General features: G+C 48.1%; 1 protein-coding gene across 1 annotated transcript in view; it reads right to left on the reverse strand.

Annotated features, from left to right (window-relative positions):
* Positions 1-437: 437 nt before the first annotated feature.
* ncor2 (nuclear receptor corepressor 2) overlaps positions 438-23,855 on the reverse strand; it is a 96,245-nt gene continuing 72,827 nt past the window's right edge. Inside the window, 20 exon segments of the mRNA XM_080532455.1 lie at positions 438-3,953; positions 4,102-4,275; positions 4,801-5,010; positions 6,011-6,064; positions 6,187-6,329; positions 6,557-6,688; positions 9,279-9,472; positions 9,685-9,824; positions 14,079-14,587; positions 14,765-14,954; positions 15,260-15,511; positions 16,707-16,859; positions 16,956-17,207; positions 17,338-17,556; positions 17,817-18,036; positions 18,038-18,181; positions 18,383-18,600; positions 18,755-18,841; positions 18,997-19,146; positions 22,378-22,528. Of these exon segments, the coding sequence (XP_080388581.1) occupies positions 3,742-3,953; positions 4,102-4,275; positions 4,801-5,010; positions 6,011-6,064; positions 6,187-6,329; positions 6,557-6,688; positions 9,279-9,472; positions 9,685-9,824; positions 14,079-14,587; positions 14,765-14,954; positions 15,260-15,511; positions 16,707-16,859; positions 16,956-17,207; positions 17,338-17,556; positions 17,817-18,036; positions 18,038-18,181; positions 18,383-18,600; positions 18,755-18,841; positions 18,997-19,146; positions 22,378-22,528 (3,804 nt within the window). The 3' untranslated portion in view covers positions 438-3,741.

A 23,855-nucleotide genomic window follows, 5' to 3' on the forward strand; every position in this document is an offset into this window, starting at 1 on the left:
AAGAGTCACCTTGAGGCGCTTCATAGTGGTCACACTCTGCCTCCCCTGGGGAGTGGAGACATGGACAGGCTAGAGTAGACGAGTAGATGAGATGACCTACCTCAAACTACTGGGATGTGTGTGTGCATCCTCAGGTCATTTAGCCCCCTCCTCACTGCCTTCAAATGGAAATTGTACATGCATGCTCCTCCTATGGGTATTACCCCTGCATTGTAATAAATTATAAAATTATTATTGTAAGCGAGTAGACAGAAAAGTCTGTCTGCCCATTACCGTAGATATGAGTCTAGCACCCCCTTGTGGCGTCGAGCCTCCACTGCACTATAATGACATATTGGGATCATTTCCCAATCTTCCTCATTTAATAAACATGACATTGTAATATTGTAGAACTTCACGACATCCATGGTGTACAAAGACAGAGACATAACTTTCAATGGCAATAAGCTTTTTATTTAAACATTAAGGCAGTGTCTTTTTTTTTTCTTCGTTTTTCATTTTTACACTGCTATCCACAAAGCTTGCTGGTGGGCATGTAGAATTAAACAGTGTGAATAGTTTTTTTCTGTAAATACCAACCTTGCAGCAAGCCACATAAATATGTACATCTCTTCAGTTCTATATACAATCCTTGCTATTATACAGTGGGTTATAATAAAAAAAGAAATCATTATGCACAATATGGTTGAACAATGTCTGCCCACCCACCCTTGGACAATTCAGGGAACGTATTAGCCATTTATTTGTTTTTCTTTTTGTTTTGAATCATTCTTTTAATTACAAATGACACGCGATTTGCACAGAAAGTGACATGACTGAAATCAAAAGCAAGCAGTGTCAGAACACACACAAACCAGAAGGGGGAAAGCATGTAATCATTAAAATACATACATCACTTATCAGTACGCTTAAAAACAACTGATTTGTCTAATTGTCTTCTGCTATTTCATTAACACATCTGGATATGGTTGTGGCTCACTTTCACTTTGCTCTCCTTATGATTTCATGAATAACAAATTGATATGGAGAAACAAAACTGTTTGAATACAAAGCTGACAATTTGTTGTATGAGCCTTGTTATAAATGTTCTCTCCATTGGAGCTCCATCTAGACGGATCAGACCTAGGCCAGGACTAGGATGGATAAGCTGCCAATATGACAGTGTGGGAACTTCATCAGTTAAAGTGAAGAAGAAAGGGGGAGAAGAGACAGTCAACTGTGATATTTGATTAGTAACCAGTGGTCACCATGACGACAGAGAGGCCTCCTGACTCAGCCAGCTCCTAACCACGGGACAGGACACTTTACTCCTGTCCCCCTCAAAACAATCACACTGAATACAGCTGTGCTTCTCTGGCTTTAGACACTCAAATACCACATCAATTACAAAGAGATGGCCTTTAAAATGGGTAAAAAGGTAATCACACATGGTAAATGTTACATCTACTAGACTGCTTTAACCTCCCCCTCAATTTTTTCCATAAGAAAATATGTGGAAAAATTTCATGTACCCTGTCATGAAAGCGATGTAATCTGTTTTAAAGTTCTTCTAACATAATCAGGACAGTGAAATTGAATTGGGACCGTGACTGAATATGTGACAGTCACAGTTAAGAGCTAAGGCTGTGACAGATTAAAAAAAAGAAAAAAAAAAGACATGTAAAAATCAAAAAGAAGGACATTTCATTTGCTCTTGGTTTTCAAAATGTTTCCCGGCAAGGACTTGTATAACCCTGGCATAAAAAAAAGAAAGAAAAAAAAAAAGAAACAAAATAAATTGTGCGTCACTTGGTTACTTCAGTACTGTATATGTAAAATAAATGGCACTTAACACTAGAAATATCTTATAACTGTACAAAATAAGGTCTAGATAATCAGAAGGGGCTTGAGCCTGGCATGAGAGCAATGTCTCACATGGGCAAAGATCCTCTTCCTCTAGACAGTAAAAGGTCAGAGATCAGACCGTCACAACAGCTCCAAGACGGCGTTCCAGCAGGCCGGCTAACACTCCGGTTAGCAGCACTGCCGTGGACCAAGGGTCATAGAAAGATGGCTTTTTCATTTTATTTTGTCACCTCTTTAATGCAAGCAAATTCCAACTCCGATGCTGGGAAAATTTGCCCTAAAAGCAGCATTAACGGTTGGTGTCCACCCGCTCAAAGCGGCCAGGTCATCTTTCACTAGAACTGTGATTGTCGCTTGAGTGTGGGAGCTCGAAAGAATGTCGGTGGGCCGAGACCAAATAAACACCCGGGTGCTGAAAGAGGACACCTTCGCAAGTAAGGATTCTATCATCTTCTTCTTCTTGAGTCCATTTTTCCGCCCCAGTCCCAAAACACAGATTCTTAAAAATGCCATTGTGAACAGATTGACAACTAAGTGCTTTAACATCCAAAAAACAGTCTCAACAAACACATAGACATGGTTAATATAAAAACAGTGAGTAAGTGTCACTCGTCTCTTCGTGCCGTCCATCCCCCACCCACGTCTCCCCCTGCAGGGTGCATGGACACAACCTCCGCCTTCGCCGTTCCCACGACAACAATGTCAAACGTCTGATGACATCAGCATTTTATACCCTGTAAACCATTGATATGACCCTCCCCCACAGAGCCCCCCCCCCCACGGATAGATCATTGCAAATAAGAGACAACAAAACTGACACCATCGATAAATTCACTATCAAAAAAAGTACTAAAGGTTTCTCAGCTCACTTTCAAACACAGGACTGGACTGACTGGATGCGATGGAGGAAACAACAGAACCAACACAGGACAAACAATGTGTGTTTCCGCTCCTCCCTTCTGTCCGTCAGCTGACGCATTCTAATAGTGGTAGAAATGCACAGGACGCCTGCACTCGGAGTCCACTGTACTGCACCATAGATGTCTGTCTGTCTGTGTCTGTATCTGTCTGCCTGTGCATGTGTCTGTCTGTCTGTCTGTCTGTCTGTGTCACAGTGCCCTGGGTTGTTGCTAGAGGAGTGGTCCCTCCATGCTGGGCTGAGTGGTGGTGGTGACCCTCCTCTGGGTGACTAGACAGCCCCCATACATGGTATGGAGGGGGGGGGGGGGCTGTGTGTCCACCCTGTGTTTTTGCTGGTTGCCTGAGGGGGCAGCAGGCCGCTCCGGGTTCAGAGCCTGGTCACACCACCCCGACAGGGAGAGGAGCAGGGAGGGGTCCATTACCCAGTCCGGTTGGAAAAACACATGAGCGTCAGAGTATGGGGGGGGGGGCGTACCGAGTCTCTTCCAAGAACCGTAAAAGACATTTGAGTCTTGAGTACACAGAAGAAAAAAATTAAAAAGTGTGTGAGTTGATGTGTCCGTATTGATAAGGCCAGCGAGAGGAAAAAACTATAACGTAAAAAAAACAACAAGTGATTTGTCCTTTAGAGTAGTCATGGAGTGAGTGCATACACAGAAACACACACGCTCACACACACGCACACACACACACGCACTGAGCAGCAGTGTTCCAGCACACAATCAAAGGTGCTTAGGATCCTCAGTTGTGTGAGATGGGGGAGGGGGGGGGGGTCAGACGTCATGTCACACTCCTGGCTTGGTGTAAATGGAGCTGTAGAGAGGAATGATGTGTGTATGTGGGTCAATATGTCTATGTTATGTGTGTGTGTGTGTGTGTGTGTGTGTGTGTGTGTGTGTGTGTGTGTGCCGGCGGTCGGCAGCAGCAGTGGAGGTGTGGATGATAGTTGGCGGGTGGTGGTGTTCCAGAGCTCTGTCACTCGCTGTCAGACAGGGTCTCGTACTGAGAACACAGCAGGGGTTTGGGCTCCTCCTCTCCCCAGACACGGCCCTGCCCGGCCCCCTGCCCCGGCCCCTGGCCCTGCCCTGGACCCTGGGGACCCAGCTGGCCAGAGGAGGGGGAGGGAGCCGACACCATGCTGCTGGAGAAACGCATCTGTAGGGGGTTGCAGGGGAAGGGCGTGGGACCTGCAAGAGGAAGATAGGTGATGAAGATGATGATGACCGTTGACCAGGACAGCGGGTCTTCTAGGTGATGGACTTACTAGCTTTTTTTTTTTTAAACAACAGTGAGAGGCAATGGTGTGTGTGTGTGTGTGTGTGGTGGGGGGGGTACCTGTGGAGGAGGGCCGGTCCTCCCAAACGCGGTTGGTGAGGGGGGTGCGGCGGTTGCAGTCTCCCTCAGAGTGGACCGAGGACACGGAAGAGGGTCTCTCCCCCCCTGACAGGCCGGGCCCGGGGGACTTGGCCTTGCGGCCGTTAGAGCGCCCGCCGCCCTTAGACTTCCCACCTGCAGCCAGAGGAACATAGGAGGACTGTGGGGTTAGAGCTGGCCCAAAAAGGTGACACTTATTTTTGTTGTTGTTGTGTGACGGACGAGCCCCCCCCCCCCGATACTTTTTTTGCAGAATTTCTCTGAAAGGTGACAAGTTTGTACCCCTGGTTTAGAGACAGCTTCTACACTGTAAACACCTCGACAAACATTTCCAATCTTATCATCGTCTTCGCAAGAAGATTGCAAGTAATATATACATATAGATAAGGATATATGTGTTTTCTTTACACACACACCCTTTCTAAAAGCCAATACTCTCCACTCTGTGACTCTAGGTAGAGGAACATGAAAAAGGGGAGTGGCCTGTCACACGCACGCACACAGCATTGTGTCCTGTCTTATTTGTCTCCCACAACTTGTCACTTGTCTCACTTATGTCTTGGAACTATTGACTTGACTTATCTTATTGCCTTATTTGTTTTTGTCAGAAGCCTAAGAATTTTACTGCTCTTCCACTTGAAACTTGCAACACACACACACCTGTCAGTGAGTAAGCGTCGTCGTTGCGTCCGTCAGCGAGGGGCATGGCGGCAGGCACGCTGGCAGCCATGGGGTTCATGGCGTTGGAGGGCGGGCGCTCCTCTGCCTGCTCGTCATACTTGCCCATCAGGGCCTTCCTGATGATGGCCTCCAGGCCGATGGTGTTACCAGCGCTGTCAGGGACCGGGTGGCTACGGATATTCACTGGTCCTGGGAGCAGAGGGGGGGCAGATGAGGGACAGGGTGTGAGAGGGGGAACCAAGGCATTAGTGTCAGAGACGTATACGAGAGAGAGAGAGAGAGAGAGAGAGAGAGAGAGAGAGACAAATAAGGGAGAAAAAACAGGTGGCAAGCATAATAACATATTTCAGAAAGAAAGAGGAGGAGGTGGTAGTGGTGTGGGGGGGGGGGGTAGAACATCAGAGAGGAGGACAAATAAAACAAGTCAGCACATCCTCAGTGAAGAGAGAAGAGACATGTCGGTGTGTGTGTGTGTGCTGACGCAGGTTTCAGTCTGTCATTATGTAGGTTATGAGTCTCCAGAGGATAGCCAGAGGCCAGAGGAGAGGAGGGGGGGAGAGGAGGGGCGGAGAGAGAGGAGAGGAGGGGAGGAGAGGAGGGGGGGAGAGGAGGGGGGGAGAGGAGGGGGGGAGAGAGAGGAGAGGAGGGGGGGAGAGGAGGGGGGGAGAGGAGGGTGGGGAGAGGAGGGGGGGAGAGGAGAGGAGGGGGGAGAGAGGAGGGTGGGGAGAGGAGGGGGGGAGAGGAGGGGGGGAGAGGAGGGGGGGGGGAGGGGGAGAGAAGGGGAGAGAGGAAGGGGGGGGTACTCTAAATAACACCTAGGATGAGCTGCTCTCTCCTGTGACTGGCTAATGCACATGGGCTGTACAGCAGCACACACAGCCTAGTTCTGTCTGCTAGCTAGACCTTATAACCCTCCCTCTGAGACACTGCTGCTGTCGCTGGGAATCAGGGAGACTGTGTGTGTGTGTGTGTGTGTGTGTGTGTGTGTGTGTGTGTGGTGTATGTGTGGTGTGTGTGTGTGTGTGTGTGTGTGTGTGTGTGTGTGTGTGTGTGGTGTATGTGCGCGTGTGTGTGTCAGTGTATGTGTGTGGTGTGTGTGTGTGTGTGTGTATGTGTGTGTGTGTGTGTGTGTGTGTGTGTGAGTGACCCAACACTGCTCACCAGCAATATTCCAAATTCCAAAGCTTACCTGCGGTCGTAGAAGCTGGCATGTTGAAGATCTCTGTCCCAGGCTGACCAGCATCTGAAAAAACACAGTGAACAGTTTAACCTTAAGAGCAATATTCGTCACTGTGAAAAAGACAAGAGATGTTTTATGGACGGTGGGATTGCGAGAGCGGCGTCGCGATGCCACCGAGGACTCACTGAAGTCGACTTCGCCGCCAACCACGGTCATCTTCTTGATCATCTCCTGTTTCTTGGACTTGACGATGGCGGAGGTGTTCTCCGTCAGCTTGCTGAAGAAGGCCGGGGGCTGGGAGGTGTTGGGAGGGGAGCGCGAGCCCATGCTGTGGAGGGAGGGAGGGAGGGATTACGGTCAGGGAAAAACGGCGGCTCCCCCACTGACACCACCGCCATCGTCTGTGACCAGACAGACGTCTAACGAGTTTCCAACAATCCACAGAGGGAAACCAAATGGACAGGCTGACTACAGAGGCAGTCACATTAGAATGACCAGTTACTGATGCGTTGATTGTATGAGAGTGAGTCGGAGGGAGGGAGGGAGAGGTCTTACCCTTGCTCTCCCTGCTCGTTGGGGTAGGAGGCCCCCTGGGTCTCTGGTTCAGACATGGCTCCAGCCGGGGACACCGGCTCTATACCATCTGCAGACATGCTGACGGGTGAGGCCTTGGGCTGAGGAGGAGACCTGGGAACACACACACACACACACACACACACACACACACACATGAACACACACAAACAAACAGACACAGACATAGACACAGACACACACACACACACACACACACACACACACACACACATGAACACAATGAACACATGTTTACGACGGTGTGTGGACCGGCTTTGGATCCTCATCCAATCTACCAGCTGTTGTGTTGTGTGTGGTGGTGTACCTGTCTCTGTTGTGTTGTGTGTGGTGGTGTACCTGTCTCTGGTGTGTTGTGTGTGGTGGTGTACCTGTCTCTGGTGTGTTGTGTGTGGTGGTGTACCTGTCTTTGTTGTGTTGTGTGTGGTGGTGTACCCGTCTCTGTTGTGTTGTGTGTGGTGGTGTACCTGTCTCTGTTGTGTTGTGTGTGGTGGTGTACCCGTCTCAGTTGTGTTGTGTGTGGTGCAGGGTTTCCGTTAACCGGTAATTACCGGTCTTTGTCCGGTAAAATTTGTTGAAGTCTGACAAATTTAAAACTCTTCGGTCATAATGTCCGGTGAAAATAATTCCCTCTTAAAACCCTTCTGCGCCGAAATGTACCTCCGCCGGCACAAATCCGCACCCAACATTGTAATTACCGTAATTTCTAAACGGTTTGTGCTATCGAAAAAATTCCAACTGTCCCTGAAAGCTGAGATGTTGCACTTCAACCAACATATAGGGTATTACGGTAAAATGTGACGTGACGACATTCTCAGAGTCAGTTTACTCACAGTGAAGGCGGAGGAGGAGTTGTACTCCCGAGTCCGATTAAGTATGATTTGACAGGCAGTTAAACTAAATGCCTTCCCAACCAGCGAGACCTGGTTATAGAAATGACGTTGTTTTATTGATTAAAAAAAGGGTAAAACTGGAAAGAGAAAAAAGAAAACTCACATTAATCCCAAACAATTTAACAGACTTCAGTTAACGTAATGTGGAGCCCGTTCATTGATCGATGCAGTCTGTTCATTTCCCAGTGTGGCGCGCGTTCAGCGCTGGACATAATGGCATAGCGCGCATGCGAATCATGTTATATTATTATATATTATATAGCTTGCATCTAATCGTATCGGATGAGAAATAGACATTAAACGGCATATATAGGCTAGGCTACACAACAGTAATCACCGCGACAAACAGCTATATTATATTTTAATATGATGACCGGAATATCTCACGTTTGTCCGGTAAATTGAAATCTTCCCGGACACGATGACCGGCGCCAAATTTTTCTAACGGAAACCCTGGTGTGGTGGTGTACCTGTCTCTGGTGTGTTGTGTGTGGTGGTGTACCCGTCTCTGTTGTGTTGTGTGTGGTGGTGTACCTGTCTCTGTTGTGTTGTGTGTGGTGGTGTACCCGTCTCTGTTGTGTTGTGTGTGGTGGTGTACCCGTCTCTGTTGTGTTGTGTGTGGTGGTGTACCTGTCTCTGTTGTGTTGTGTGTGGTGGTGTACCCGTCTCTGTTGTGTTGTGTGTGGTGGTGTACCCGTCTCTGGTGTGTTGTGTGTGGTGGTGTACCCGTCTCTGTTGTGTTGTGTGTGGTGGTGTACCTGTCTCTGTTGTGTTGTGTGTGGTGGTGTACCTGTCTCTGTTGTGTTGTGTGTGGTGGTGTACCTGTCTCTGTTGTGTTGTGTGTGGTGGTGTACCTGTCTCTGTTGTGTTGTGTGTGGTGGTGTACCTGTCTCTGTTGTGTTGTGTGTGGTGGTGTACCTGTCTCTGGTGTGTTGTGTGTGGTGGTGTACCTGTCTCTGTTGTGTTGTGTGTGGTGGTGTACCTGTCTCTGTTGTGTTGTGTGTGGTGGTGTACCTGTCTCTGTTGTGTTGTGTGTGGTGGTGTACCCGTCTCTGTTGTGTTGTGTGTGGTGGTGTACCTGTCTCTGGTGTGTTGTGTGTGGTGGTGTACCTGTCTCTGTTGTGTTGTGTGTGGTGGTGTACCTGTCTCTGGTGTGTTGTGTGTGGTGGTGTACCTGTCTCTGTTGTGTTGTGTGTGGTGGTGTACCTGTCTCTGTTGTGTTGTGTGTGGTGGTGTACCCGTCTCTGTTGTGTTGTGTGTGGTGGTGTACCTGTCTCTGTTGTGTTCTGTGTGGTGGTGTACCCGTCTCTGTTGTGTTGTGTGTGGTGGTGTACCTGTCTCTGGTGTGTTGTGTGTGGTGGTGTACCTGTCTCTGTTGTGTTGTGTGTGGTGGTGTACCTGTCTCTGTTGTGTTCTCTGCGGTGGTGTACCCGTCTCTGTTGTGTTGTGTGTGGTGGTGTACCTGTCTCTGTTGTGTTGTGTGTGGTGGTGTACCTGTCTCTGTTGTGTTGTGTGTGGTGGTGTACCTGTCTCTGTTGTGTTGTGTGTGGTGGTGTACCCGTCTCTGTTGTGTAGTGTGTGGTGGTGTACCCGTCTCTGTTGTGTTGTGTGTGGTGGTGTACCCGTCTCTGTTGTGTAGTGTGTGGTGGTGTACCCGTCTCTGTTGTGTTGTGTGTGGTGGTGTACCCGTCTCTGTTGTGTTGTGTGTGGTGGTGTACCTGTCTCTGGTGGTGTACCTGTCTCTGGTGGTGTACCTGTCTCTGGTGGTGTACCTGTCTCTGGTGGTGTACCTGTCTCTGGTGCGTTCTCCTCCGGGCCCATCTGGAGTGTAGCGTGGCCCCTGGCTGGGCTCCTGGGACTGGGTCAGGGGCTGGGGGAGGCTGGGCGGCCGGGTCAGGTCCAGGACTGGGGAGTTGTGGTAGCCCTGCTGCATGGGAGGCTGCTGCTGCTGGCTCTGCCGGGTGTAGTCCTTGGTGATCACCTCCTGTCCCCAAACAAAGCATCACACACAGACACCTCAGACACGGGACTGTGAGGCACTTATACACCTGTATCACGCTGTATCGTAATTAAAAACACTTGTATATGGCTCACTGATAGGGTGACTCAACTCTGTCCTGTCAGATCAGTATCAGTGCCCTCTGAGACAACTCCTAGGGCCTTGTGTGGCTGGGGGCCTAGGGGGGGGAGACTTACACTGATGTGCTGGGCCAGGGTGACCACCCTCTGGCTGCCTTTGACACAGGGGGACTGGGGCTGCTGGCCCGGGGACAGCCTCTCCTCAGAGGGCGGCCGGTACAGGCCGTGCTGCTCCATGGGCACCATCTTCTGTTGAGCTGTGGGGTCAGGACACACACACACACACACACGCAGGAGCGCGGGCAGGTAGGGGAGGAGGCACACGGGAGAGCGCACGCACGGACGTTGAGAAGCACCACCCAGTACACACAGACACACAGACGAGGGGACAAAGCAACAAAAAAAAGGGCAAACATAAACATAAACATAGATAAATGCATCATTCAAAAGAACGGTTTAAAAGGTTCTATCTGATCAGATATAAACGAGCTTTGTCGACATTTCATGAGCGACATCGGCTCCTAAGACCTAAAAGGCAGAACTACTGCAGAACTACTGCGCCTACAATGCCTGGATGTGTCTTGTGACGAGCTACTTCAGGTCTGTTCAAACGTATCTATACTGTACTATCCCCCTTTCAAAGTATGGGGACACATTGCATAACCAACAAGCTGACTAACAAGATCTGCGTCAAGTGTGCAACGGACGCACCAAATGACTGGCTGTATGATTGCTCTTTGAAATGGACTCAGTGACTCCTCAGCCCCTGCGCTATGAAAGGTTGGAGATCTGGTTTGAGGTTATTCTCCCAGGGAGCTTTAGGGAGCGCCCTAAGCCAATTTCAGTAATCTCCCTCTTTCATTACAGAAACAGTGTGTGCGTGGGGTGTGTGTATTATGTGAGTGTGTATGTGCTGTCCTCTGATAATGTTCTGCACTGGCGCATTAATCTGAGGACCCGGCTGATGTAACTTCACCCCTGGAGGGCAGCATTTGTTCCATGGAGTCCCACTGTGTGTCAGCCCCCCTCCGTGGCTATAGCTTGGGAACAACATGATGCTGCTTGGCGTGCTACCATCTATATGAGTCTGTCTGGTTCATCTATATGAGTCTGTCTGGTTCATCTATATGAGTCTGTCTGGTTCATCTATATGAGTCTGTCTGGATCATCTATATGAGTCTGTCTGGATCATCTATATGAGTCTGTCTGGATCATCTATATGAGTCTGTCTGGTTCATCTATATGAGTGTCTGGATCATCTATATGAGTCTGTCTGGTTCATCTATATGAGTATGTCTGGTTCATCTATATGAGTCTTTCTGGATCATCTATATGAGTCTGTCTGGTTAATCTATATGAGTCTGTCTGGTTCATCTATATGAGTCTGTCTGGATCATCTATATGAGTCTGTCTGGATCATCTATATGAGTCTGTCTGGTTCATCTATATGAGTCTGTCTGGATCATCTATATGAGTCTGTCTGGTTCATCTATATGAGTCTGTCTGGTTCATCTATATGAGTCTGTCTGGTCTGGTTCATCTATATGAGTCTGTCTGGTCCATCTATATGAGTCTGTCTGGATCATCTATATGAGTCTGTCTGGTTCATCTATATGAGTCTGTCTGGTTCATCTATATGAGTCTGTCTGGTTCATCTATATGAGTCTGTCTGGTTCATCTATATGAGTCTGTCTGGATCATCTATATGAGTCTGTCTGGATCATCTATATGAGTCTGTCTGGTTCATCTATATGAGTCTGTCTGGATCATCTATATGCGTCTGTCTGGTTCATCTATATGAGTCTGTCTGGATCATCTATATGAGTCTGTCTGGTTCATCTATATGAGTCTGTCTGGTTCATCTATATGAGTCTGTCTGGTTCATCTATATGAGTCTGTCTGGTTCATCTATATGAGTCTGTCTGGATCATCTATATGAGTCTGTCTGGATCATCTATATGAGTCTGTCTGGTTCATCTATATGAGTCTGTCTGGATCATCTATATGAGTCTGTCTGGTTCATCTATATGAGTCTGTCTGGATCATCTACATGAGTGTCTGGTTCATCTATATGAGTCTGTCTGGATCATCTATATGAGTCTGTCTGGATCATCTACATGAGTGTCTGGTTCATCTATATGAGTCTGTCTGGATCATCTATATGAGTCTGTCTGGATCATCTACATGAGTGTCTGGTTCATCTATATGAGTCTGTCTGGATCATCTATATGAGTCTGTCTGGTTCATCTATATGAGTCTGTCTGGTTCATCTATATGAGTCTGTCTGGTTCATCTATATGAGTCTGTCTGGTTCATCTATATGAGTCTGTCTGGTTCATCTATATGAGTCTGTCTGGTTAATCTATATGAGTCTGTCTGGTTCATCTATATGAGTCTGTCTGGTTCATCTATATGAGTCTGTCTGGTTCATCTATATGAGTCTGTCTGGATCATCTATGAGTGTCTGGTTCATCTATATGAGTGTCTGGTTCATCTATATGAGTCTGTCTGGATCATCTATATGAGTCTGGTTCATCTATATGAGTCTGTCTGGATCATCTATACGAGTCTGTCTGGTTCATCTATATGAGTCTGTCTGGTTCATCTATATGAGTCTGTCTGGTTCATCTATATGAGTCTGTCTGGATCATCTCTATGAGTCTGTCTGGATCATCTATATGAGTGTCTGGTTCATCTATATGAGTCTGTCTGGATCATCTATATGAGTCTGTCTGGTTCATCTATATGAGTCTGTCTGGTTCATCTATATGAGTCTGTCTGGATCATCTATATGAGTCTGTCTGGTTCATCTATATGAGTCTGTCTGGATCATCTATATGAGTCTGTCTGGATCATCTACATGAGTGTCTGGTTCATCTATATGAGTCTGTCTGGATCATCTATACGAGTCTGTCTGGTCCATTTCAAAAACAGCTTAGAGTGCAGCACTACCCTGCCTCTCCAACTCTCTAGCCTTGCTTACTGCTTAGTGGATACAGATACTAGTGTGAGATCTACCACCTAGCTCCCTCCTCCTCACGGCCCCTACTAAACATGTTCCACGTATAGATGTCACAGTATGTCAGACCACAACACCCATCTGAGCTCTGCATGCAGACACTCGCCCTACAGGCAGATGATAGACATGGATGTGGAAACACGGCTTTTACAAGCGGAACAGAAGAAAAACAACATCACATTCCTAATGATGGAAAACTCTCAGAGGTTTGGTGAGAGAGATGTGTTGAGTGGTTTTGCGGTGTGGAAAAATAAAATCAGCGTCAATTACAGTGAGGCGTAATAAGGACATGCAGAGATTTGGGACCAGAAGCTGTAGCACCCCCCCCCCCCCCCCTTTCTCCGGGATCATGTTGGTTCTCTCACACCCCCTGGAGCCCTCTCTCCCCCCCCCCACCCACACCCACACCCCCCTCCTGTGGAACACGACAAACGCTGTCTGGAGCCCCAGGGAGGGCTGTCTGGTGGCTGGTAGGGCGTCCTGATTGTCTTGTCGGGGCTTTGTCCTCATGACTCAAGAGTTGTTTATATTGAGAGGGGCTGTCACACACTATCGGAGGTTCTTAGTCCTCTATGTAGCCTGAGTCTATCGTATTACAATGGCACATGGGAGGTTGTGTGAGGGTCTGGGGGGGTTTGCAGGTGTCCCTAACAAAGCCATACAGTACCTGGGTACAGTCTGTTTATGTACAGAACAAAATGAGCCTTATTGGACACAAGCCCACAGTAGAATCCTGTGTCAGAATGTGTAGAAATTATCATTAACAAACGTATCAAGTAAGTAAATTACTACAATCTTCAAAAGCCTGAAGCCAACATAGCAGCTCATGAATATAGCTCAAAACATGCAGCTCAAAACATGTAAATGTTTTTTTAAACAGTTAGCTAGTGTCTGTTTCAGTATGGTGTGAATGACTTCTGTATATGAGGGGGGAGGGGTGCCACATGGTAAATAAAAAGGAAATGAAAATAAGCAGCAAAGAATGTTACACTTAAATTTCCCACCTGCTTAGCCAAATACGAATAATACCTTAAAGGGCACCTAGGATCTTTCTCTTTAAGGAAATCAAAAACCAAATATGGTAGAATTCAATCTAGAGCTGGGATCATTTGGTGTCATCCAGCTCATAGGCCGCTTTCATCTCCTTCATATTTCTCAATAATAAAAGAGTCCGCTCCAATTTCTACCTCTAAAGAATAATTTATATTATTTTACTTCTTTATTTTATTTATTTTTTTATCTTCCTAGAGGACACCCTTGGTGGTCTTTAAGTTAAAAACAAATTTGATAGTCATGTATAACGGGAAAAAAACAACAAAAAAAGCAAAATAGTATAGCTTTTGAAAATAAAATAAAATAATATATATATAATATGTAAAAAATGAATTGGACTGATTTGATAATGCCAACCACCACAGCGTGCAATAGGCCACAGACGGAGGGGGAGGGTCTGGGTGATGAGGATCTGTCTCTGGGATCCAGAGCGTCTTACCATCACTGGCGCTGCTGGCCACCATCGACCCCGTCTCTGGCATCCCCGTTTCACAAGAAATTTGACGCATGATAATCGCGTTTATGAAGTTGGCCGCAGTCATGGTGGTCTTACCGAGTGCTCGGAGCTCTTGTTCCTGAATGGACATCGCTTTGTTTTGAGTCTTTTCCCTACTAGGTGTGCCGCTTTCGCCGCGCCCTTGAGGGTTTTCCGACTGTGGGGGCAGCAGGTGGGGGGGCCGGCCTGAGTGGTGAGAGGCTGCAGAGGCCTGGGGGTAGGACCCTGGATAAACCCCCCCTGGGTTGGGGCTGGTGAGCTTGGGATCAGATTTGTTTGACCCGTGCTGGTCTTGGGGGTGTTTGGGAAGGCCTCCCCTGCTTTTGCCCCCGTCCCGACTCAGTTCCTTGGCCCCGCTGGGATCCATGCTGGGGGGGTAGCCCTCGGAGGGCACCCCGGTCCTCTGGAGGTGGCTGTAGCCTGGGTAGCGGTTGGAGCTTGACTGCATGGACCTGGGAGAGGTAAAACACAAACACACTCAGTAAACATGCCAATCACAGTTTAACCCCTGCTCCGATAAGAAGCTAAGGATTAACTGGGTTGTCAACACGCGGTGAAGGACACGTGTTTGCCTTTGAAAGCAGGAGACTCTTGATATCTATCCTTCAACGGTTGCTGTGCAGGTTTACCTTAGCACCGAGGGGTTGGCGTGGTCACTGACAGACATACTCTTGCCCCCCGTGTTGTGCAGCACGCTGGGCCTCTGCTGGACACTGTCCTGGGTGCGAGGCGACACGGGGGAGTGCTGGTGGCCGTACGGGTGGGAGGGCGGCCTCACGCCGCCGCCGCTGCTGCTGCCCCCCGAGCTGTGCTCCGTACCTGAGGGCACACAACAACAACAACACACACTTAGAAAGAGAAATAAGGAAACACACTTTATAGAGAAGCACGATATAGAAGAGGAATAAACACCGTAATAAATGACCACACACCACCGTCATATCATCTTATAGAGAAGTAAAACCTGAACACATTACACAAGATAACTCTCTCTCTCTCACACACACACACACACACACACACACACACACACACACACACACACACACACTTTGAATTGAAGTTCTTCAATGACGGTGCTGTATAGTTTCTGTCAATTGTAGCAAAACGGTATCTTCACACACCTGGTCTCCAGATGGGGGCGTGCTCCACGTTGCCGTGGGAGATACCCTTCTCTCTGTCTCGGTCTCTGTCCCGGTCCCGCTCTCTCTCCCGCTCCCTCTCTCGGTCTCGATCACGGTTTTCGCGATCCCTCTCTCTCTCCCGCTCGCGGTCTCTCTCCCTCTCCCTCTCCCGGTCTCTCTCACGGTCTCTTTCCCGCTCTCGCTCAGCAGACGACGGCGTGCCCTGCATCTTGCTCATGTGCTGAGGCCCGACTACACCACATAGGAGACAACAAACCAAACATACATGAGACCCACGTCCAACTTAGGCACAACAACTTCTCAGTAGGGATGTAACGATGCACTCAACTCACGATACGATTCACGATTTTCTCACGATTATTTTTTTTACAAAATGAGATTATTTTTAAAATTATGACTGGAAAATATTCTTTTATTTATTTCTCAGACAAAAAATACTGTATTTTCTTAAAGAATCGCTTATTTGTACCTCTTCGTAACCAACAAATTAAGGAGTTATTATACTGTATTGTTTGTTTTTGTTGACATAATATGTCATATTATAGGATGTGTTTGGCTAGGCTCAAATCATATTTTCAAAAAGTATTGCTGCTGATGTGTAGTTCCTTAAGCACAACTGAAGAGAGGTCATAGAAATCTTTTTGCATGTTATAACGCATTTTCCCATTAGTTTACATTTTGATGATGACCCTGCATGCAGAATCACTTCTTCCAACTGCATTCCCAATGTCAACATAGCTAGCTAGTTTAGCTGTAGACTTAACAATAACACACCAACGACGCAAACTACGACTATAGCATAGCAAGACGAGTGCAGCGAGCTACAGCAATAACAGTTTAACCTTAAAGCCCAACAACATGGATAGATAACCAGCATGCTAGCTAGTTAGCCTAGCTACAAGACTTTCACTCCAAGTTCACACAGCTTCGTGGTCTCCACCTGTCAATATGAAAGACACATCAAACTTTATTCGAGCGAGCTAGCTAGTCTTGCATTTAATCTGCAATCAAGTGTCATGGGCTCAAAACACCAAAGATTTAGCTCTGCATGTTTGAAATTGCACAACGCTATTAGCTACAAGACATTGATAAAAGCATTCTAGGATAAGTTACGAACACAGTGGTTGCTGTGGAGCCTCGGTGGCAGAAGGCTGCAACCTGCGGGGTACACTCAAACCGCTTGGGTGGCCAAGTTTAACATGACAAAACACTATATTATGGTGATATTATGTGGTTCTAGGCCGGTCTCTTTCACTGCAACGTCCATATTCCTTGCATTGTGCAAAATAAATAGCGCGATTATTGTTTTCATCTCACCGATTTACACCGATCGTCACATATTTGTATCGATAATTAACTGCATCGCGATGCATCGTTACATCCCTACTTCCCAGCCAGTGAAAGTTGGTGTAAAAGCCCCCTGTACCTGGTGAGATGGGGGAGGTGGTGTAGGGCCTGCCAGGGTAGGCGGTGGCGCCCCCGGGGATGTAGGTGATACGGTCCATGGGGCCGCCGGGCGCCCCTCCGGAGGGAGGGACCAGGACTGGTAAGTGTGGCACCTGAGACAGGTCGATGATCCCTGGGGAGGGGGAGGAGGAAGGACACTGGTAAAGACAGGAGCCCTGCAGGTCCAGCCTGGGGTATGTATGTGTGTGTGTGTGTGTGTGTGTCTCACCACGTGGGGCTGGGGAGTAGGGCAGCTGGAGGCGCTGGTCCTGTGGCGAGAGCCCCCTCAGGATGTCTGAGCGCTGGGCGGCCATGGCGGCGGCGGCGGGCCACTGGTGCATCTGCTGGGAGGTGATGTAGTCGTTCAGCAGCGTCTGCCGGTTCTCCAGGGCCGCCGTGTCGGGGAAGCCCCGGATCAGGTAGGGGTAGGGGTGGGGGTAGCCCGGGTTAGGGGCCAGGTGGCGGGGAAGGTAGTAGGCCGCTGAGGAGAGGAGAGGAGGAGGAGAGGACAGAAGAGGAGATGAGTGACAGGACCCTCTGTCGTAGTACAGAGGCGCAAACGTCATACGCTTTATGTCCGAGAGCGGACGGGCTGGACCGGGTGGTCGTACCTGGGTCGATGGGGATGCCCCGGGGCAGGTTGGCGGGGTCGAAGGCCAGCGGGATCTGACCGCGGTACACGTCGGCGGCGCCCAGGCCCTGCAGAAGGCGCTCGTACGAGGCCAGGTTGGCCTGCTGCTCGGCCACGCTGGGCAGGGGCGACTTGGTGGCGCTCATCTCCCGCGGGGTGGGCGTGGCCTTGCGCTCCTGGGGCTGGTTCTTAACGGAGCCTGGGGGGACGCACACAGGGAGGAGAAGGGAGGGGAGGGGAGGGCGGGGGACAGGAGTAGGAGAGCGTTAGGAAAAAGGATGTAGAACATTATGTTTCTTTAAGAAAAGGGTCCTGTCACAATCAAACATGAACATGTCCATATGGACGCTTGTGTGAAGAGGCCTGTTGTAGATATGCAGGGCAGGCATGGTGGGAGGTATCCTCCTCCAGAGATGCCGTGTCTGGTACAGTAGTACAAGGTCGGTGGTGTAAACCTACCCTCGTGCTGCCTCTGGCCCGCCTCCCTGGAGGACAGGGGGGATCCTCGGTGCGAGGGCCCGGGGTAGGGAGCCCTCAGGGCGCCCTTGTGATCCTCGTAGCCCTGCGGGCTGTGGTGGGCCTTGCCCCCCTGCTCGGGCCCCATGGTGAGGGGCGAGGAGCGGGCCATGGAGCTTGCCGTGCTGACCACGGCACTGGGGCGGCCCTTGGGGCCCTCCTCTGGGGCCCTCCTCGTAGCGGCCGCGCTCGGGCCGCATGTCCAGGTGGGGGGGCAGGCCGTGGTAGGAGCGTGGGGAGCTGGCGATGATGGAGCGGACGTCGTGGCGCTTGGCCGAACCGGCTGGCTCCTGCTTCATAGGAGTGCCCTGGGGGAAAAAAAGAACCGGAAAGAACCGGAAACACTCAAAGTTTACACTTGATGACTTGCAATGAATCCGAAATCATCAAATCAATCAAAAAGAACAGATTGACTTTCGAGAGACAAAGTCTTTTTAAAAACAGCCATTAAAACCTTTTCCCATTTCCTCGGGGGCCCGTTCGGTGGAACCTCTGTGCCAGCAGCTCACCTGTGTGATGATGCCCTCTTTGCCGACCTGTCGGAGCTCCTCTCGGGGGATGAGGTGGATGGAGCGGCCGCCCTCCTTGACCGTGGGCACCATGCCCTCGCGGCCCTTCATGGGGTCGGCCATGGAGCCGGGCCCCCGCGGCGGGGAGGGCTCTCTCTTCATCTGCTTGGGCTCCCGCCTCATATAGCCGTCCTGGGGGTCCAAATGACGAGGTATACCTAGGGCGGGAGGAGGGGGTCGGACGTTACACAAGAGGATTAACCTGACCTGTTTAACTGATCGAAGGTCGGATCTGGACTGAAGGGCGAATTCCCGAGTTGCACTTGGCTGGCTGCTACAGAAGAGGAGGACTAGACTAGGGACTTCTCTTACCTTGTGAGATGGAGCCACGGATGTGGTGGCCGTCCTTAAAGGGGTGTGGGCTGTCTCTCTCATGGGGCATGGCTCGTCCTATCAGCCCTGGGGAGTGGAGGAGGAGTGGAGGAGTGGAGGGGGAAGGAAAGACGGAAGAGAGAGAGAGATAGAGAGAGATAGTGCAGTTGAGTTGTGTAACACCTCTAGTCTTATCCTCATAGAGGAGGCTAAAGTGTCTCTCAACTCCCCCCTCCACTCACCCTCACAGTTGGCGGCAGACAGAGAGTCCCTCATGGGCAGGCCCCTGGAGATGCCTCCCTCCATGACCTCGTAGGGACGTTTCAGGCCCAGTAACTCGCCAGGCTGGCCGGGGCCCCTGCCGTCGTCTTTCTGGTTCTGAGAGGGCGGGCCTGGGGATTAGACGTACGATAACAGTTGTCAGGGGTCATGAGCCAATGGGGATGAAAGAAAATCCACTTAGAAATACCAAGAGGATAATGAGGCTTGGAGGGAATCTACGGCACCGGAGCTGATAAAAGCATCTGCTGTGGTGTGTGTGTGTGGGTGTGTGTGTGTGTGTGTGTGTGTGTGTGTGTGAGGTACTCACAGTCGTAGGTGAGGATGTGTGTGTGTGTGTGTGTGATACTCACGGTCGTAGGTGAGGATGTGTGTGTGTGTCTGGGTTTTCCGTTAACCGGTAATTACCGGTCTTTGTCCGATAAAATCTGTTGAAGTCCGACATATTTAAACCTCTTCGGTCATAATGTCCGGTGAAAATAATTCCCTTTAAGCACAATTTGAATACAATTTGCTCAAATTAATTTGTCACATATTCTGATTCCTTCTACATTAAAAAAGACGAATATATAGGCTATATTTTTTCTTTTATTATTAATGTGTAGACTAGCCTACGCGATGAACAAACAGCGGCAGGGTTGCCAGATGGGATTGACAATTTACAGCCTAACTAGTCCGCTAAATAACCGCTAAATCCAGTAGCCCATTCGGCGGTAACCCGCCCCATCTGGCCACCGTGTCTCTCAACGGCGCGAGTAGTTTATTGTTTGCGGAGAGTGAAGGTAGCTTTCGGGAGTACCGTATTTTCCGGACTATAAGTCGCTCCGGAGTATAAGGCGCACCAGCCAAAAAATGCGACATTAAGAGGAAAAAAACATATATAAGTCGCACTGGACTATAGGTCGCATTTATTTAGAAATATATTTCACAAAAGCCAAGACCAAGAACAGACATTTAATCTGGAAAGGTAAGCTTATTCAACTACACAATAGCACACAGAACAACAGGCTGAATAGAAGTCTGGTATGTTAACATAACACATGAACAGTTATTCAGCAACACAATAGCATAAAGAACATACCTGGGAGGCTGAATAGGCTAAATGAACATAACAAGCCAGCGAGTCCAACAAGCAAGTTACCAGTAAGCAACTTCACCAAGCTACCGTTTGCTTAGCTTCAACAAGCTAATGTTTTAGATAACTTCTTCAGGGGTATAGTAGCAGCATATAGTTGTCACAAGCCCAGAGCGGCCCAGAGCGCCCTCTGTCGGCTGTAGACGGTAATGTTTACTCCTTGGTTCATGTCAGTCAGTATGAAATTATATATATATTGACATATAAGTCGCACCTGACTATAAGTCGCAGGACCAGCCAAACTATGAAAAAAAGCGCGACTTATAGTCCGGAAAATACGGTAGTTGTGAGGGAGAAATTCGTCAGTTAATTTAGTTTGATCTAGTCTAAATAAAACCACTGCAGTGACCGGAGTCAAGGTTATTGTTCTGCGTGTTTTGGATGTGCTAGAGCACAGTGAATGACCACCGAGGGCCGTGAGATGCGGCTAGTAAAGGACGCTAGCCATCTCAACCCCGTTCATTGATTGAGCCTGCCGTGCCCGTTCCAGCCCTGAGTCGGGAGATTCAGAGTATAACATCCCCCTGGCTACCTCTTCTACTCCCCCTGGCTACCTCTTCTACTCCCCCTGGCTACCTCTTCTACTCCCCCTGGCTACCTCTTCTACTCCCCCTGGCTACCTCTTCTACTCCGGGAGTTTCCATTGAACTTTCCTCCTCTACATTAGTCCATCTCCACGTGCGCTACTATCGACAACCTGGGCTACAGGTACCATTAGATTAGGATTGATTAGATTAGGTTGACAATACCACACTATATTTGAGTTTAGGGATATCAATGTTATATATTTGTGTATGTTTTATCTTTATGTATTAAATGTTATAATTGTTCCACATTTGAGACCTATCTGTACAACTTAGGTCCAAACTGGTCCGACTGATACAGACTGCATGGAAAATCATAGGGGTGAAAGACCACTCATCCCTGCAGTCTATTTTTGAACAGGCTACTCTAAGGCAGGCTAATAGAATTCTCATGAATCCCTCCCATGTCCTACATGCAGAGTATGAACTGCTGCCCTCTGGGAGGAGGTTCAGAGTCCCCCGCGCTAGATTAAATAGATTTAAAAATTCTTTTATTCCCGTTTCTGTTAAACTTTTAAACTGCACCAGATGAATGTGAACATATCTTGCTTATCGTTTTATTTCCACTCATGTTTTAATCAGGGCTGCCTTCTGTTTGTGTGTTAACATTCTGTATTGTCTGTTGCTCTTTGTTGGCTGCTGTGGGGTGCAAGCCCAATACAAATTTCCCAGTGATGGGACAATAAAGTGACTCTTGACTCTTGACTCTTGACTTGAGACCTGTCTTCCCCCCACTCAGTTATTCAGTCGGTGTCCATCATTTTAGTTCAATTTAGTCTAGCTATAGTGTTAGAGTTTAATTTGTGCCACTAAATTGAAATAGTCCACGGGTGTGTATCCCCCCGATACATCCTCCTCATTCTCATACTCCCGAGTCAGTATGATTTGACAGGCAGCTAGACTTAATGCCTTCCCAATCAGCGAGACGTGGTTATAGAAATTACGTTGTTTTATTGATAAAAAGGGTAAAACTGGAAAGAGAATATAGAAAACGTACATTACTGTCGTGAAACTATTTAACACACTTCAGTTAACGTAATGTGGAGTCCGTTCATTGATCGATCGATGCAGTCCGTTCAAATAGCCATCAAAAGCTAAACTAGGCATACTTAAAATGACCAATTACATCCTCAAATCCCATTAATGCAATTGAAATAAACATCTTAGCCTACAGTCGTAATTCAAAGTAGCAAAGGTGACTAGGCCCAGTGTGGCGCGCGTGCAGCCCTGGACAGTAGCGCATGCGAATCATGAAAGCCTATATTATTATATAGTTTGCATCTAATCATATCGGATGAGAAATAGACATTAAATGGAATATATATGCTACACAACAGCTAATCACCGCGACAAACACCTATATTATATTTGAATATGATGACCGGAATTTCTCCTGTTTGTCCGACACATTGAAATCTTTCCGGACACGTTGACCGGCACCAATTTTTTCTAACGGAAACCCTGGTGTGTGTGTGTGTGTGTGTGTGTGTGGTACTCACGGTCGTAGGTGAGGATGTGTGTGTGTGTGTGTGTGTGTGTGTGTGTGTGTGTGTGTGTGTGATACTCACGGTCGTAGGTGAGGACATGTGTGTGTGTGTGTGTGTGTGTGTGTGTGAGGTACTCACGGTCGTAGGTGAGGATGTGGCCGCTGATGCCCTCGTAGACCACATGGCCCTTGGACAGCGCCTCGTCTCTCTCCCTCTCTGCCCTGCTGGGACTGTCCTCTGTGATCAGCCGGGTGATCGTCCCCTTGTACAGCACGTCTGCTGGGGTGCCCTGTGGAGGGGAAGGGGGGGTGGCAGGTGCACTGAATCATCTCATAAGGTACCACAGAGAGAGGCTTAACTGGGGTAGATCCTGTACTCTAGCCAGACTAAATCATGGAGAACAGATTAGTTTTAAATCTCTCCTGGGCTGCTCTAAATGACTATTATATTGGATGTGTTTCAGACATTGAGAAATAGGTGCACACTTTTTTTTTTTACTCTTTCAACTTGCATTTAGTTGAGGTTAATTTATCTGACTAAGTATTGTTGTGTAATGTTGTCTATTGTTTGGAATGTTAGTTAATTTTAAATATGTTTTTATTTTATCCTGTACTCTAGCCAGACTCTCAATCATGGAGAACAGATTAGTTTTAAATCTTTCCTGGGCTGCTCTAAATTACTATTATTCTGGATGTGTTTCAGACATTGAGAAATAGGTGCAAAAAAAAAATAATACTCTTTTAACTTGCATTTAGTTGAGGTTAATAAGGTTTATAAGGTTAATAAGGTTTATTATTAAGTATTGTTGTGTAAAGTTGTCTATTATTTGGAATGTTAGTTAATAAAAAATAAAAAACTCTTTTATTTTAATGACTTATTATTTGAACGTTGCTTTCTTACTGTTTGAAATTGTACTTATGCTAGTAATTATATGATATTTTTCTGCTGTTGAGTAGCACTTTGTAACCTTGTTTAAAAAAGCCCTACACAAATACATTTATTATTATTATTACAGTATTATCTCTTGGCTGAAAACACTATGTTCCCACTGCTGCTGCTTTCAAACCAACACATAAATAAAGGGGACAAAACAGAATGACTCACGACACTACGCAAGAGGAAGTCTCAACCATTACAATTCACACACACTCTGCTAACAACAGGTGGCATGGTGGCATCAGGTTTAGTCAGGACCTTGAGTCAGAGCCCATGCACACTAGGATGTGAGTCACATTTCCGCCATGGCCGAAGAGGGTTTACGTAAGCTGCTGACACGCTGAGTCTCATGGTGAGAGAGCGCACACACACACACACGCATGCGCACACACACATACACACGCACACGCACCTACACACGCACACGCACCTACACACACACGCACCTACACACACACGCACATACACACACACGCACATACACACACACGCGCATACACGCGCATACACACACACACACACACGTACACACACGTACACACACGCCTGCCCTTAGTGGCTGATGAGTGGGGGATGGGTGGGTGCAGAGGGACATGTGGTGTCCTAGATCACATTTCCTGTATCTTGATTACAGCTCTTTCCAGAGATAGAGGGGGGGGGCGTTGGTGAAGGTCAGGGGC

The sequence above is a fragment of the Nansenia antarctica genome (assembly GCF_963989245.1).
Source record: "Nansenia antarctica genome assembly, chromosome: 5".
Taxonomy (NCBI): Eukaryota; Metazoa; Chordata; class Actinopteri; order Argentiniformes; family Microstomatidae; genus Nansenia; species Nansenia antarctica.